The 16,853-nt window shown below is 33.7% G+C and overlaps 2 protein-coding genes across 18 annotated transcripts; both read right to left on the reverse strand.

Annotated features, from left to right (window-relative positions):
- Positions 1-265: 265 nt before the first annotated feature.
- On the reverse strand, positions 266-11,745 carry LOC127712663 (uncharacterized). Of its 17 annotated transcripts, XM_052219234.1 has the most exons (5): positions 11,620-11,745; positions 6,105-6,222; positions 3,472-3,551; positions 2,357-2,501; positions 266-959 (listed from the first exon to the last, which is right to left on the reverse strand). In XM_052219234.1, exons 1-5 carry the CDS (start codon positions 11,641-11,643, stop codon positions 559-561), a joined length of 768 nt encoding a protein of 255 aa, XP_052075194.1. In that variant the 5' UTR covers positions 11,644-11,745; the 3' UTR covers positions 266-558. The 17 variants fall into 17 exon arrangements, with proteins under 17 accessions (XP_052075194.1, XP_052075211.1, XP_052075203.1 ...); XM_052219251.1 differs by lacking the exons at positions 6,105-6,222; positions 11,620-11,745 and adding an exon at positions 6,041-6,098; XM_052219243.1 differs by lacking the exons at positions 6,105-6,222; positions 11,620-11,745 and adding an exon at positions 5,977-6,034.
- Positions 11,746-15,102: 3,357 nt separating this feature from the next.
- Positions 15,103-16,479, reverse strand: LOC127710830 (uncharacterized). The gene is made up of 2 exons (XM_052216792.1): positions 16,287-16,479; positions 15,103-15,595 (listed from the first exon to the last, which is right to left on the reverse strand). Exons 1-2 carry the CDS (start codon positions 16,450-16,452, stop codon positions 15,141-15,143), a joined length of 621 nt encoding a protein of 206 aa, XP_052072752.1. The 5' UTR covers positions 16,453-16,479; the 3' UTR covers positions 15,103-15,140.
- Positions 16,480-16,853: the final 374 nt, after the last annotated feature.

Below are 16,853 nucleotides of genomic sequence, written 5' to 3' on the forward strand. Positions count from 1 at the left end.
TTTATAACATTAAAAACAAGTGAGGGCATCATCTGTGTCCCATGGACACATTCTCCTCTTTTTAATATCTGTTTGTTGGGTAATCTTGATGTGATTATTAAATTTTTCCTCTAAGAAAAATGACACATTCGTTCAATCGTACAATATACAATAATAATTACAATTTTAGTGAACCCAATTTGGAAAAACTTAAAGAACAGAAAACAATAAAAAAACGGTTTGCAAAATAGAATTTCACTAATAGATAGAAACATGTGACTATATATATATTCTTCAAGAAAAGAAACACAATTAATTTATTTAAGGTAAGAAAAAGAAAAGAAAAGATATTACATAAAACTTGTATACATATGTTGAAAAAAAATGGATGACTTGTGATTAGTGATTTACAATGTTAACTTAAAAGCAAGTCATGTTTTAAACAAAAGAAGTCATGGGAGAGTCTGTGTACAATTGATTTTTTTTAGCTACACTAAAGTTTGTAAATAGAAATTCATAAACTCTTATTTGATATCACAGTTTACAGCTTTTCATATCAACTAAATTGTAAAAATTGTATCATTCAGCATTTTCAAAAAATCCTTTTGATGATTCTATAACGTCTTTTAATTTCGCCTCTGATTTCTCTTTGATGACATCGATATTCTTCAGCATTTGTTCTAATGTTCTCATGTTTTCTTTACAGTTATACATAGCAACTGGTCCTTGGTCAGCTGGTAAACATTCCTTTGTTACTTGTCGTTGAATAGATTCTTCGTCTTTTAATAAAATGTTGATAGAGTTCTGGATACTATGAGAACGCTCTAGGACTTTTTCTAAATGTTTGTTCATTGAATTGAAATGTTTGATAGAAGATATTATTTCTTGTGGGTCTTTGAGTGAACTTTTCATTAATGTCTTTTCAGAAAAAATAATCTGTACACAGTTTTTTCTTCTTTGTACTTCTAGCGATGTTTTACCTTAAACAGAGAAAATTAACAGTGTTAGATAATTGAACATAAAATGAAAGCGAAATAGGTGTTTATTTGCACTATAGGTATAACTAGACAGAAATGTAGGTTATATGTCAATGAGACAGCAACCTAATAACACAAATTACTAAAAGACATCTACAGGGCAGCATTCAAGACATCTACAGGGCAGCATTCAAGACATCTACAGGGCAGCATTCAAGACATCTATAGGGCAGCATTCAAGACATCTACAGGGCAGCATTCAAGACATCTACAGGGCAGCATTCAGTCTAACACTGTCTATACAATATGACAAGCTCTAAATATTCTAGAGTATAAAGTTTGTGAATATATAAAACCAACTTTAAGGAACTAATTTTCAAAATAAGAAAATAAAACCATTAGGTTGTCATAATGACACCAGCTGATGATGTTCCTTACATGAATATTTGTGAATTAATTTCTTGTGGGTCTTTAAGCGAATTCAAACTGTTAAGTAGTGTTTGTACATAGTTATAAGACGTTTAACCTAATTAACACTCAAAAGAGGGGTGTTCCTATTTAGAGGAAGTTCATATGAAGAAAAGAAATTAAAGTTAATGGACATCAACTTTTTTCAACACTGATTGAAACTATTCAAAATTGTAGTTTGTAGTGAACTCAGTCTTAGCTTTTGTATCATCAGTCTTGTGCAGTTCAGTTGATGTGACTTGTTATGATATTGTCAATCTCCTGTTTTATTATGCCCGACCTAGGGGCACTATGTTTTTCAGTCTGTGCGTCCGTTCGTTCGTCTGTTCATTTGTCTGTCCATCTGTCCCACTTCAGGTTAAAGTTTTTGGTCAAGGTACTTTTTGATGAAGTTGAAGTCCAATCAACTTGAAACTTAGTACACATGTTCCCTATGATATGATCTTTCTAATTTTAATGCCAAATTAGAGTTATGACCCCAATTTCACGGTCCACTGAACACAGAAAATGATTGTGCCCGCTTCAGGTTAAAGTTTTTGGTCAAAGTAGTTTTTGGTGAAGTTGAAGTCCAATCAACTTGAAACTTAGTACACATGTTCCCTATGATATGATCTTTCTAATTTTAATGCCAAATTAGAGTTTTGATCCAAATTTTAGGGTCCACTGAACATAGAAAATGATAGTGCGAGTGGGGCATCCATGTACTATGGACACATTCTTGTTTCTTTTATTTTTTGCCATTTTTCTCTATTCTAAATTTTTTGCCCATTTTTTCCTGTTTTAATTTCTATTTTTTTCTATATATATTTTTCTAGTTGTTTTCCCCTATTATTCTCTAATTTGTAAAGCACATCTAGACCTTTGTACATGTAGATGGGGGAAAACCGTAGGTATAGAGTGCTACAAAAAAAAAAAACTTTAAAATTACTAACCACATCTATGGACTAATATTCGAACACACTTCGTCAATTCTGGAATTCCTGAAGTTTCTTTATCAAATGCTGATTTAAAATAGTGCAGTTCATTCAACATCCCCTGGTAGCTCTTTGATATATCATCATATAACTTCTCATGGTCCTTTCAAAGGAATCGAATTCAGTAATAAACATATCAAATGTTGCAAAATCAGAAATGTTATGGATCAATGAAATAAAATAAATTATTCATTTTGTAAATCATAAATTGCTATACCTAGGCTACATAATGTATTATATAATCTGTTGATTTATATACATGAAAAAACCTCATCAAAAATTTAAGTGATAATAACATATTTTAAACAGTTAATGCAACAATTATCTTTTTTTTTTGCTTTGTGATTAAATAAACCCAAAAATAATGGAAACTAGTAATACATAGTTGACATTTATTCTAAAAATATCATGTGTTCATTATTCTAAATAATACAACTTTACATTGTATGTGAACCATAATAGCAATCTGACTTTTCATTCTTATGCAGGTTTTTCGTTTCAAAATTTTGACTTTTTTAAATTAACAATGTCAATAAATTTAATTGCATGAAATGTAAAATTAAGTTTATAATCAGACACTCATTCCTCTTGTAATTTTTTGCAAATTATAATAAATGCTATATTACCGGATGTTCCCCATTGAGTGTAACTCTCAAAGACAAGTCTGAATTGGAAGTTACCAGCGATTCTCATTGACAGGTCTAAATTCGAAGTTACCAGAGACTTTCAAAGACAGGTCTAAATTCGAAGTTATCAGAGACTCTCAAAGACAGGTCTAAATTAGAAGTTACCAGCGATTCTCATAGACAGGTCTGAATTCGAAGTTACCAGAGACTCTCAAAGACAAATCTGAAGTCATATACCAGAGACTCACGAAAGTAGTTGAGAGGGTAAGGAACAGCTGGGACTATTATATGTCCCAGGAACAGCTGGGACTATTACATGTATGTGTCCCAGGAACAGCAATAGGATTGTTTCTTTGTTTTAGGTGCGTGTAGTGATTTTATGTCATTATGTCATACACCATATGCTTTTTTTTACATTATTATGAAAATCACAAAGATCTGACTTACTTGGAATGTCTTGTTCATCGACTGAATAACGATTGGTTTCATTTTTGATACGACCAAGCCATCATCATCTCCCGTAATTGCTGACATAAATATAAAAAAAAATTCAGGAAACAATTTAAAAGAAAATTACGTGTCACTTGTATTTAATTTAATTGTAACAGTACAATTTTACATATCATTCTTTAAAACTGTAAAAATTTAATAGTTGTTTGGTCCCTGTTAGCTGATTTATTTACCGGCTGATCAGTTCGAGTATATTGTTGCCAACCACAATCGGCTCTGTTCAACAACACAGAAGTCAAGTTCTTATTATAAAGACAATAAATACACGCCGCACATATCAGAATAATAACACATCAATACCTGACCTGACTCGAATGTTCACGTTTTGAGATCCAATGTAAGAAGGATGTATTTCTTCAGAAACTAATCTTTTGGTTTAAATCGTGAAGTAATTGTTATACCGTATATATTTAACTTACCACCGAATGCAACATGAATAATAGCAAATAAAAAAAAACAAAAAATAAAAACAATCCTCCCTTCCGGAGCACCTGAGATCACCCCCAGTTTTTGGTGGGGTTCGTGTTGCTAAGTCTTTGGTTTTCTATGTTGTGTCATCTGTACTATTATTTGTCTGTTTGTCTTTTTATTTTTGGCCATGGCGTTGTCAGTTTGTTTTCGATCTATGAGTTTGACGGTTCCTCTGGTATCTTTCGTCCCTCTTCAATTGCTTCAGAAAAGTTGAATTCGATTTAACAATCCATACACTGTATTAATTTGAACATATCTGCTTTTAATATAACCAGAAACACATATACTGCATGTAGTAAAATCTTACTGTCTTTTCTATCAGGGGGACGATATTGTCTAGCTGACGAAGGAGGCATGTAGTAAAAACTTACTGTCTTTTCTATCAGGAGGACGATATTGTCTAGCTGACGAAGGGGGCATGTAGTAAAATCTTACTGTCTTTTCTATCAGGGGGACGATATTGTCTAGCTGACGAAGGTGGCATGTAGTAAAAACTTACTGTCTTTTCTATCAGGGGGACGATATTGTCTAGCTGACGAAGGGGGCATGTAGTAAAAACTTACTGTCTTTTCTATCAGGAGGACGATATTGTCTAGCTGACGAAGGAGGCATGTAGTAAAAACTTACTGTCTTTTCTATCAGGGGGACGATATTGTCTAGCTGACGAAGGAGGCATGTAGTAAAAACTTACTGTCTTTTCTATCAGGAGGACGATATTGTCTAGCTGACGAAGGGGACATGTAGTAAAAACTTACTGTCTTTTCTATCAGGAGGACGATATTGTCTAGCTGACGAAGGGGGCATGTAGTAAAAACTTACTGTCTTTTCTATCAGGAGGACGATATTGTCTAGCTGACGAAGGGGGCATGTAGTAAAAACTTACTGTCTTTTCTATCAGGGGGACGATATTGTCTAGCTGACGAAGGTGGCATGTAGTAAAAACTTACTGTCTTTTCTATCAGGAGGACGATATTGTCTAGCTGACGAAGGGGGCATGTAGTAAAAACTTACTGTCTTTTCTATCAGGGGGACGATATTGTCTAGCTGACGAAGGAGGCATGTAGTAAAAACTTACTGTCTTTTCTATCAGGGGGACGATATTGTCTAGCTGACGAAGGGGGCATGTAGTAAAAACTTACTGTCTTTTCTATCAGGAGGACGATATTGTCTAGCTGACGAAGGGGGCATGTAGTAAAAACTTACTGTCTTTTCTATCAGGAGGACGATATTGTCTAGCTGACGAAGGAGGCATGTAGTAAAAACTTACTGTCTTTTCTATCAGGGGGACGATATTGTCTAGCTGACGAAGGAGGCATGTAGTAAAAACTTACTGTCTTTTCTATCAGGGGGACGATATTGTCTAGCTGACGAAGGAGGCATGTAGTAAAAACTTACTGTCTTTTCTATCAGGAGGACGATATTGTCTAGCTGACGAAGGAGGCATGTAGTAAAAACTTACTGTCTTTTCTATCAGGAGGACGATATTGTCTAGCTGACGAAGGGGGCATGTAGTAAAAACTTACTGTCTTTTCTATCAGGAGGACGACATTGTCTAGCTGACGAAGGGGGCATGTAGTAAAAACTTACTGTCTTTTCTATCAGGAGGACGATATTGTCTAGCTGACGAAGGAGGCATGTAGTAAAAACTTACTGTCTTTTCTATCAGGAGGACGATATTGTCTAGCTGACGAAGGAGGCATGTAGTAAAAACTTACTGTCTTTTCTATCAGGAGGACGATATTGTCTAGCTGACGTAGGGGGCATGTAGTAAAAACTAACTGTCTTTTCTATCAGGAGGACGATATTGTCTAGCTGACGAAGGGGGCATGTAGTAAAAACTTATTGTCTTTTCTATCAGGAGGACGATATTGTCTAGCTGACGAAGGGGGCATGTAGTAAAAACTTATTGTCTTTTCTATCAGGAGGACGATATTGTCTAGCTGACGAAGGGGGCATGTAGTAAAAAAATACTGTCTTTTCTATCAGGAGGACGATATTGTCTAGCTGACGAAGGAGGCATGTAGTAAAAACTTACTGTCTTTTCTATCAGGAGGACGACATTGTCTAGCTGACGAAGGGGGCATGTAGTAAAAACTTACTGTCTTTTCTATCAGGGGGACGATATTGTCTAGCTGACGAAGGAGGCCCTGTACTGTCAACATATTTACGTTGTGGACCACTTAATAAATTTGATGTAGAGGATGGTTCCAAATCATTCTGGAATTATAAGAACAGATTTACTGATTGAATTTAGAATGTGTTTCTAGCGGATGCGTATTAAGTGGCGTTTGTAACACAATTGTGTTCCATACGTTAATCATCAGGAAGTAAATAAATACAGCAAATCAGAAACGATTACATGTAACCTTTATAGACACTTAATAACAATCTGTACGAATATTATAGACCTATACCCTGCAGCCAATAAATGACCATGTCTACTGTGAAATAACATGTATCCGTCAGGGGTTAATTGCATAGTTTGACAATTAACCACAGACTAGTATTACTCCACAACCAGACTACTACGCAACCTGCCAACAGCTATGGGCCATTGTGTAACGATGGATGACCCCACTGAACTATATAAGATCCAGCTTTGGACTCGAACGGATAGATTCGTACAGATAGATTCCGACAGGAGATTCCGCCAAGGTCTCCCCCCTTGTGGGTAGGCTGGAATTAATTCACTAACCAGCCGAATTACTCAGTCAGGACCGAACAGTTATACCACTATACTATACGATCACGTGTCCGTGTGACGATATGAACATTCGAACAATTCAACTTTAGAGACAGTTTGTGAACAATCTAACATTTGAACTTTAGAAACAGTCTTAACTTTGTAATTACATAATAAAAATTATTTATCCACTTACTGACTTCGTTACAAGTCGTAAAATTGATGCCGTTTAGACCAGGATCGACTTGGATTGGCTAAAACAACGCAAAGGAATATAAAACGTAAGAACTAAGTTACTTTCATTTTTTTTGTTTATGGACAATCAAGATATTTCTATGTCAGCGCAAAAAGTAGAAATGGCTTTTCAAGGGATGGCACACATGTTAAGTACAGTTTTTTTAATTTTAAAGGGAATGAGGCCGTATATCTAAAAGGCTTAAAATCAGAAGTTTGTTCACGAGCTGTGGTTCGCACGAAATTTTTTTATTAGTATTTTTAGAAATTGTACGTCAATTTAAGAATTATGAATACACATATTCTTAAAACAATTGAAGATAATTTTTTAGTTATTTTTATATGCAGTTATTTAATAGATAGGATACGTTATATATAGTAAGTATGATTCTTTAAAATAAAACTTTTTTTTTTAAGTTTGAAGAAGCTAGTTTTTCGTTGAGAGTAAATATGTAAAAAAGTAAAATGTCTGATACTATAGCATTTTTTCGTATTTATGGTTTTTGATCATATATATTATGGGTTGTTTTCTTGAAGATACATTCAATTATTCTAGAAAATATATATCTTACGTAAAATTAGTAGAGCACCGGTGTAAATTAAGGTTGAATTAGAACCTTTGGTAGATGAAGTTAAGGGTACATTGAGGATACATTGTTTGCGTGTTATTGCCATTGATGATTATGGGTTTACGCAGTTGGGTAGTGTTTACGCACATTTGTTTAGAGAAAACAAATAGTCTATAATTTTAGATTCCAACCCCTTCTTCGGATGATTAACATAAGTGATGTTAAGTAATTAAATGGTGCAAGTTGTTTTATGGTGTTAGATTACGCCTTATTTACATAAAATAAATGTTAATAGATAAAGAGAAGTATCTTCAGAAAATAGCACATTAAAGATAAATGTTGATATGTTTTGCCCAAAGGGATTTACAGTATTTTTGTGGTAGATTGATATTTGTAAAAAATGAGAGACACATGAACTTCATGACTAATGACAAAATTTAAGTGAAATAGATAATTGATATTAAAGGAAAACTAGCATTAAAATAAAATAGATTTTTTTTAAAAACAATTATGAGGATAATTATCAGAAATTAAAATAAGAATAAGAAAATAATTAATTTAGTAGTAAAACAAAAAATGAGTCTAAACAATGGGTTTTGTTCATAAATAAGCATAGAACAAACTTTAAATTGTTTTGGTTTTTAAGAAGTAAGTCAAGTTTTAAAAAAAAATAGAATGAATAAAATCTCAACATATATACATTCAGTTATAATGAAATGTATAAAAAAGATAGGCAGTAGGTCGCTGATGTTTTAAAGCAAATTAAAATGATATATATAAAAAAGAAAGGAAAGATTATGATGAAGAAACTATAAACTTGTTATGGAAAAATGTAATAGATTAAGGAGAAAGGCATTTTTTTTTTCGCAACAAGGTGTTGTTGTCAAATAGGAAACATAGAGTCAGTAACAAAATGCGCAAGACGTAGTTAAATTTTATCAATGTAATCTTAAATATTTTTAAGAGTGATGAGAATAAATTTGTGGACTATATTTAGCATTAAAATTAATTAATGAGAAACTAAAGTTAAAGACGTAAAAGTATTACAATTGGTAACAAAATAACACATAATTTTTAGTATTTTCTATACGTAGGTGTAGGGGTTATATAAAATGAACAAATTGAACTTATTTGATTGTAAATTTGTAAATATGTTTCTTATGTTTTGTGTAAATAAACAAAACTTTGTTTTTATTATGTAGGATTCTCAAAATTGTAGAAGTGGTATACGACAGTTTTTTTTCCTCTTTTGTTTTTTGTTTTAACCAGATAATTCGATATTTAAGAGAACGTATTGATTTTACCTAGAAATTGTTTTATTAAAATTTGCTAGGCTTGAATAACCCAGTGAACTAAAGGCGATTGAACAAACGATTGATAAATAAAAAAGTAGTAAACAATATTTAGTTTTTCCAAATTGAGATAAGTTTATCAGTGGGGTTTAGGTGCGATCTTCATTGGAATAGCCATATTTTTGTACTGTTAATTTGTTCAGAATATATCTTGGTTGGCCAAAAAGAAAAGTGTGAGTTTTGGTTCTAATGCCATGAACAATGGGTACAAAATGGTGTCTACGTGATTGGTTGGGACAGATGTTACTGATTCCAGAGAGATGTCTTTCTCTGCGCCATTGATCAAGGACGAAACTTAACCGAAGGCCGATGTTAACAGCCTCTGAAGAAGGATGAACCAACCAGCTAGATGCGTCAACTACTTCGTAATGGAGATGATGATGATGACCGACACGTGTACAAAGATGTGTGCCCTTTCCAGCAGTTGATGAACAATATTCTATAATGGTGACGGGAAACAGTATGCACAATATATACCCAAATATTGAACTTATGATTCGAATGAACTATGTGTAAATATATCCAGCTATTGGACTTGATGAATGTGATGAACTTATTATATCATGATATTGGACTTATAGAACTTTATAAACTTTAGATATGTGGTGATGGTTACCGGAAACCTTACAATAAACTATATTAGAATAACCTACAGGAAGAAAAATACCGTATTTTATTGAACTTTCGTTCTATTTTGGATGGAAGGCATTATGTAACACAATTGTGTTCCATACGTTAATCATCAGGAAGTAAATAAATACAGCAAATCAGAAACGATTACATGTAACCTTTATAGACACTTAATAACAATCTGTACGAATATTATAGACCTATACCCTGCAGCCAATAAATGACCATGTCTACTGTGAAATAACATGTATCCGTCAGGGGTTAATTGCATAGTTTGACAATTAACCACAGACTAGTATTACTCCACAACCAGACTACTACGCAACCTGCCAACAGCTATGGGCCATTGTGTAACGATGGATGACCCCACTGAACTATATAAGATCCAGCTTTGGACTCGAACGGATAGATTCGTACAGATAGATTCCGACAGGAGATTCCGCCAAGGTCTCCCCCCTTGTGGGTAGGCTGGAATTAATTCACTAACCAGCCGAATTACTCAGTCAGGACCGAACAGTTATACCACTATACTATACGATCACGTGTCCGTGTGACGATATGAACATTCGAACAATTCAACTTTAGAGACAGTTTGTGAACAATCTAACATTTGAACTTTAGAAACAGTCTTAACTTTGTAATTACATAATAAAAATTATTTATCCACTTACTGACTTCGTTACACGTTGAGGACGAGACCAAGTTAAATATATATATTTGTTTCTGCCAAAAGATATAAGAATCGGCGCGATGTATTAAAATTTTACTGTCAAAGGTAAATTTTGTGGGTTCTATAGAGTAAGATTTTTTAACTCGGAAAAAGCGAGTAGTCGCGTTCTCGTGGAAAGTTGATCTTCAACATGCAAATTAAGATACTGACACTCCCGAATAAAGGCACATTATTTTAAATGTAGTTCTTTTCCTAAAGAATGTTAACTTATACCGCATAGATACTGATATACAGTTATCATGAGCATTTATTTGATAAATACTTATTAACTTCCGTATTTCATAATTGTCAAATGACGCAGAGAAGTAGATTTTAATAACTACTGATTTAAACAAACGGAAAGAGCGGAAGTTATTCCATTGTGTAACTTTGTAAAGTTTCCGCATAGTAAATGATTATGCATATTTATACGTGTTATGCGAACGAAAAAGATGTTTGACAGTGAGATATATAAATAATTTTTACATTAATATAGGAAATTTTGTGTTTTTGACAGGTCTCTGATTAAACTTACTAACAATTTTCAAAACTTGGAGCAATTAAGAACGTACATTTTGTGTAGTTGGGTTGCTCTCATATAAGCATATACCCACTTGTCCTTTTATCTTATTGTATCGCGCGCGTGACCACTACTCAGGAGCTGTACCTTTTGATTGTCTGGATAAGCAGTGGTATGTTGATACAATTGGTCACGCATCCGCAGAATACCGTATCTGAAGTTACCTTGTGTTATGAATAACAGTTCTAAATCTGCTTTACACGATCTTGGGGGTTAAAGGGAGGGGATGGAGGATCACTTCAATCATTGTTTGGTCAATACCCCACCTTTTTCATATATTTATTGAAAAACAGAAAAAACATACCCTATCATATATTTTTTTTTACCATACTGTAGCTATCATGATTACGCTATTTCATGGAGAGACTGAAAGTAGATTTGACAAATATCTTATGTATTTCCGACTGTGGTTTTAATTGCATCTGTGAAAAATATCGAAATCTGAGTAGTTTCAGAAATTTTTGATTTAATCAGCAACCTTATGATTTATTTCATCTTAATATCTCAACCTTATTATATATATTTTAAGCTCGAAAAAGTTACCTATTCCGGCGGACCATCTCTACCACTCATGACATAGTAAGTGCCCCCTCCCCTCCCCACGCGTGCACGATAGCAATAACAAATTGTTTAAATGGCAATAATTCACCAATCGACAGACAGAAAATTGAAATAAACTACTTCTTAATGTCTCTACATATAAATTCGGTTATCGGCAATAAACTGTTTATATCATATGTTCTAGATTCAATTAATTTTAAGTGATATCCTGAACTCCAACTTGTGCAATATTTTCTGTTTTACCATGAAATTATCTTTTATTGTTATTCTGCGTAACAGAATGACCAGAATCTTACCTCTGAAGAGAAACAGCAGCCCATGGTGACATATTTTATGTTGACATATTTAAACTACATGTAGTCGTTTCAACAGCTGCCATTTTGTTATCATGTGATGTTTCCGTTTATCTATCTCAATTCAATTTTTAAAGTTAAATGTAAATGTGTCTTGACCCTTTTAAATTATCGATCGATATAACCAGGTAGAAATACACGAAAAACATATTTGGGGCATATCATTTTTAAATATGAGCTCTTACACTCTGACAATCTCACAAAACTTTTTATTCAATACAAATTACGCAAAAAGACTAAATTAATGAAAAAAAGTTTCTATAGACATACAAAACAATCATAAACGGCTTACCGTATATTTGAGAAACATCGACATATTTTACAAAATGATAAATGTACATACGAAATACTAGAAAATAACCAATACCCAAAAGGTACACCGCTTTTATTGCAATTATCAGAATTTAGATAAAAAAATTAAACAATAATTAAATAAAAATGTATCAGATGGAAGCAAAAGAAAAGACGACTGCTTGTTTATTGAATTTGTTGTAAATGAATTGCTTTTAGATAGCCATCGGTGTGAGTCCAGACATCATAAGTCTTCTTTTATTGATGGAGACAAAAACAAACAGTAGAATCAGAGGAGATGTAACGTCGAGAGAAAAAAAAATAAAAAAAAAATACTTATAGAATTTTCTAAATTCAAATACAAATTTAACGACTTTGTTCCAATGATTATACTTTATTGAATATCAAGAATAACGAAACGCCTCGGTGGTCTCGTGGTAACGTGTTCGATAAAAAAAAGCGTGTTCGCCTCGAGTGCGGGAATTCGTGGGTTCGAACCCCGGCCCATGTCAAATTTAACCAAAGACTTTAAAATTGGTATTTGCTGCTTCTCCGCTAAGCACGCGGCATTAAGGAGAAAGAGCAAAGACTGGTCGGCCCGGAGTCAGAATAATGTGTCGGCGGACTGTTACCTTGTGAACTAGCACGTTAAAAAATCAGGTTCAGCGTGTCGGTCTAGTACAAAGCAGGGTAAATATTCATATTGTATGGTCTCGTCCTGGATATGCATATTAATTTGCCGCTGGACATTAAGCAGCCATCCATCATCATCATCAAGAATAACGATTTGTCATCACAGGATTTCAAACATTTTCTTAAATTTTTCAAGTTTATTTCCGAATATGAAAATAATTAGATGTGATATGGGTGCCAATGGGACAAGTATCAAACACAGCCCAAATGACGTAGATGTTAGCAACCATAGGTCACCGGTACGGCCTTCAACAATAAGTAAAACCTATACTGTATAATCCGCTGTGAAAAGCCCGACATTACAAAATGTGATACAATTCAAACGAGAAAATCAACGAACGGCCTGTTTTATGACACAACAATTAACGAAAAACAAATATTACAGACAGCAACAAACGACAACCAATGAATTACACATGTTTTTGAGCTCACATTACTCCCCTTACTCGGGACAGTGTTTAACAGCACCTTACAAGTAAGGTAATAATTTTGGGTAATTTATATAAAAAACTAACTGCTTAAACTATAAAGAAATAGAGTGCATTTGTGTTTTGCATATGTCAATCTGAAAGAATGCCTGCTAAACATCAATATTAAAACACAGTTACGATCAATACTTTTTTTAAACATGTCTCTTTTGTTGAGGGCTGACCATACTATTAGAATAGTTGTATAATAGATTTATCGCGGGTGGATAGGCAGTCATGTCGATGTTACTACATTTCTCAATAATCTAACGTACGCTCTTTTTTCCAGTTCCAATCCAAATTTTTTGTCTTTCTTCCCGGTTGACATATTTCAAAGAATAAACATATTTACTGGACTGTTAATGTCATTTTTACACTAAATCCATTGGATGTTGGATGTGTACTGATTGATATTTTAGTCGTAGGTGCATAATTTTTTTATTAGTTGTTATTGGTATTGAACTAGCTGTCAGTAACTGCGAGTACTCTCAGATCTGTACTTAGTGTCTGGGGATGTATAAGTACTCTGCCACGTCCACTCTGTGTTTTTGTTAGAAGTATTTCTATTTATATCCATCTGATGAGTTAAGCCTTTTTCAACTGATTTTTATAGTTTATTCTTATGTTGTATTGTTACACCACTGTCCCAGGTTAGAGGGAGGGTTGGGCGCCCGCTAACATGTTTAACCCCGCCACATTCTGTATGTGCCTGTCCCATGTCAGGAGCCTGGTCGTTTGTTTCTGTGTATCATATTTGATTTGCGTTCATCATTTTGTACATAAATTAGGCCGTTAGTTTTTTCGTTTGAATTGTTTTACATTTGTCATTTCGGGGCATTTTATAGCTGACTATGCGGTATGGGGTTTGCTCATTGTTGAAGGCCGTACGGTGACCTATAGTTGTTAATTTCTGTGTCATTTGGTCTCTTGTGGAGAGTTGTCTTATAGGCAATCATACCACATCTTTTTATTTTTATATTGTTTGTTTATTCTCGTTCTGAATATTCTCGAACTATAAGCCACTGGACGTTCGTTAAGCATAATATTCAATCACCACAAAGTCGAACGGAAGCCCCGTCAGCACAGGTCTTGTTCCCTATATAACATGGCCTCATTCTCCAGTAATAGTCCAACTTCTCTGCCCTTAATCATAGTCGACCCACCCATTGTTTGACTTGTTAATTTGGTCTAGTACTTTCCCATACTGAATATGCATGGAATATATGTGATAAACGTTAATTCTGAAGGAGAAAAGATACCAAAGGTGAAAATACAAAATCCCAAGTCCAAGAAGACCCAAAACAAAGACCCAAAAATACAAATCCCAAGTCCAAGAAGACCCAAAACAATGGAAAGAAAAACAACGATAAGGCTAACAACAATAACAAAACACTACAAAGAAATATAAAAATTGAGCCATAACAAAAACCAGGTATGAGATTGGGTGTTCTGGAAGGGTTAGTAGTTTCTGCTACATCAGAAGCACCCATCGTGTTAACAAATTACAAGGGAAATAAGCTGATAACTAACATCAGGTAATGTCATGATCGAGGAAAAGATGACGGGATTGATATTGTGGTTACTACAATCAGAACATATCCATGGTCATCTGTGACATAGATATGCAATAACGGTCAAACCAATCATGATGGCGTCAGTACTTACGAAGAGATGACTACAACTGAACTTTCATTTAAAACCTTTAATTCAATAGATTTCTTGAATATAGAAGTAACCCTCTATTTAGGAAATCATGATAGTACACTGATTTCCATGATGACTTACATTCAGTTTATATAAGACATCCCCAAATACATACAACATAGCAGCACGTGATTAGGACACTAGCCGGTATTTACTTAAACTATCAATTTGGATTTATGTTTTATGGCGGAAGTGACGTATAGTGTTAGTATAATAGTTTCATTCAGCTATTTTAGTTTAACGAATAATTGAAAAAAACGAGAAAAAGATATAATTTTGCGATGTTAATTTAGCTAGGTATAAGATTAACTAATTTAGTTTCCATCCTGAAAATGTTGTACGTGTTCGATTTTCGTTGCTTAGAAGACGACCTTGGTGTGTGTAGATGTTTCTCAAACGAGCAGCGCCACCTTCTCTAATGTATTTAATAATAAATCCAGTAGAACATTGGTCATCACTGCGTACTTCTGTGTCTGCATGTATTTTTCCACAAATATTTCCATCAACAACCAACTCTGCCCCGAATTCTCCATAACCATCGTCATTTGTAAAACTGTCTACACAGATTGTCCAGGTAAATGCATACATTCCGCTAGATGGTGCTTTGAAGGTACCCGTATTCGTGTTGTAGACACCAGCAGTGTTGGTTTCTGTCATGTCAAAGATCAGTGTTTTACCCTGAGACAAAGATTTACTATGGCCATCCACAAAACCTTGAGACATGTATGCTGAAAATCCTATAAAAGCTCTCTTATCCTCCAAATCTATAACAAATAGAGCATTATAATTTTATTTCATTTAATGAACATTAATTGTTTTAGATAGTGGTAAGGATAACGGTAAACACTTTATATGCAATCACATGTTTTTATTCTATGTCTAGGACAGGTCTTAAAATAAGGACAATAAGATTCTCTGTTCAACGCTTGATAGACACATTTTAAAAGGAATATGTTAAATTTCCAGATCATGTAACATGTAGAAATAATTGTTGCCGAACCTACTAGGGTGAAAATTTTCTCAGCAGTTTATATATTCCTGTTAAGGAAAAGGTGCGATAAAAGCCTTGTTTGGCCTTACGTATGAATACAATTTGTCTTGTTTTTTAAGGTATGAATTATCTTCGATTTCTATCTGTTTTCTTGTCCATGATTTAATCAAACTTATAACAATGGAAGATCAATGGCAATCCTTACATGTATATCTACATCTTTAAGGACGTGTTAAATGTGTAAGAATTGGTCTATGATGGAGCATGTCTGTCCATTTCGGTTAACTATATGTTTTTGTTATGTGTTTCAAAATCTCATATATTCAATATTCACTTGTACTTCTTGCTATTCAGTCTTCAGTTTGTTTTTAATAATTTGTTTATAATGAAGAAGTTTTTTTCATTTCGGCTTTTGTCTTTTGTTACTTTCCTTGTTTAATTCGCCATGTTTCCATTGTACTTACTTTCTTTATCAGTTCTGGCAAGACGTTTTAGAAACACATTTTGCAGACGGACCAATTCGTTTCTCAATTTTCTCTCACTTGATTGCAACTCTGTAACTTTCCTTGTACATTCCTCACTATCCACATACACCACCATAATAAGAGATACGATAAAAAGATATAACATGGTCACCAAATTTGACTCAGTCAGAAGTAGTTGGGATATTTTTCATGTTCACATCTGTGCATTATATAGATATGACATTTGATCTGTTTGTAATATTACAGCTATCGTATTGTAATCACGCAATATATAAATACAAAAAAAAAAAATATTTTATTGATATTTCCAGGAATAACTTTCAAAATAGAGATTAATTCATGAATACAATTGTATCTTATTGAATTTTTTCGAAATACTAAGGATATTCTACTCCAGGAATAGATTACATTAGCTTTTTTTGGCAGAACCTTTCGAAATTTTATGTTCTCAATGCTCTTCAAATTCGTACTTTATTTGTTCTTTTTTACATCTTTAACTCGAGTCTCAATGATGAGTCTTTTTTAGACGAAACGCGCGTCTGACGT

Source organism: Mytilus californianus, unplaced genomic scaffold, assembly GCF_021869535.1.
Source record: "Mytilus californianus isolate M0D057914Y unplaced genomic scaffold, xbMytCali1.0.p SCAF_8, whole genome shotgun sequence".
Lineage (NCBI taxonomy): Eukaryota > Metazoa > Mollusca > Bivalvia > Mytilida > Mytilidae > Mytilus > Mytilus californianus.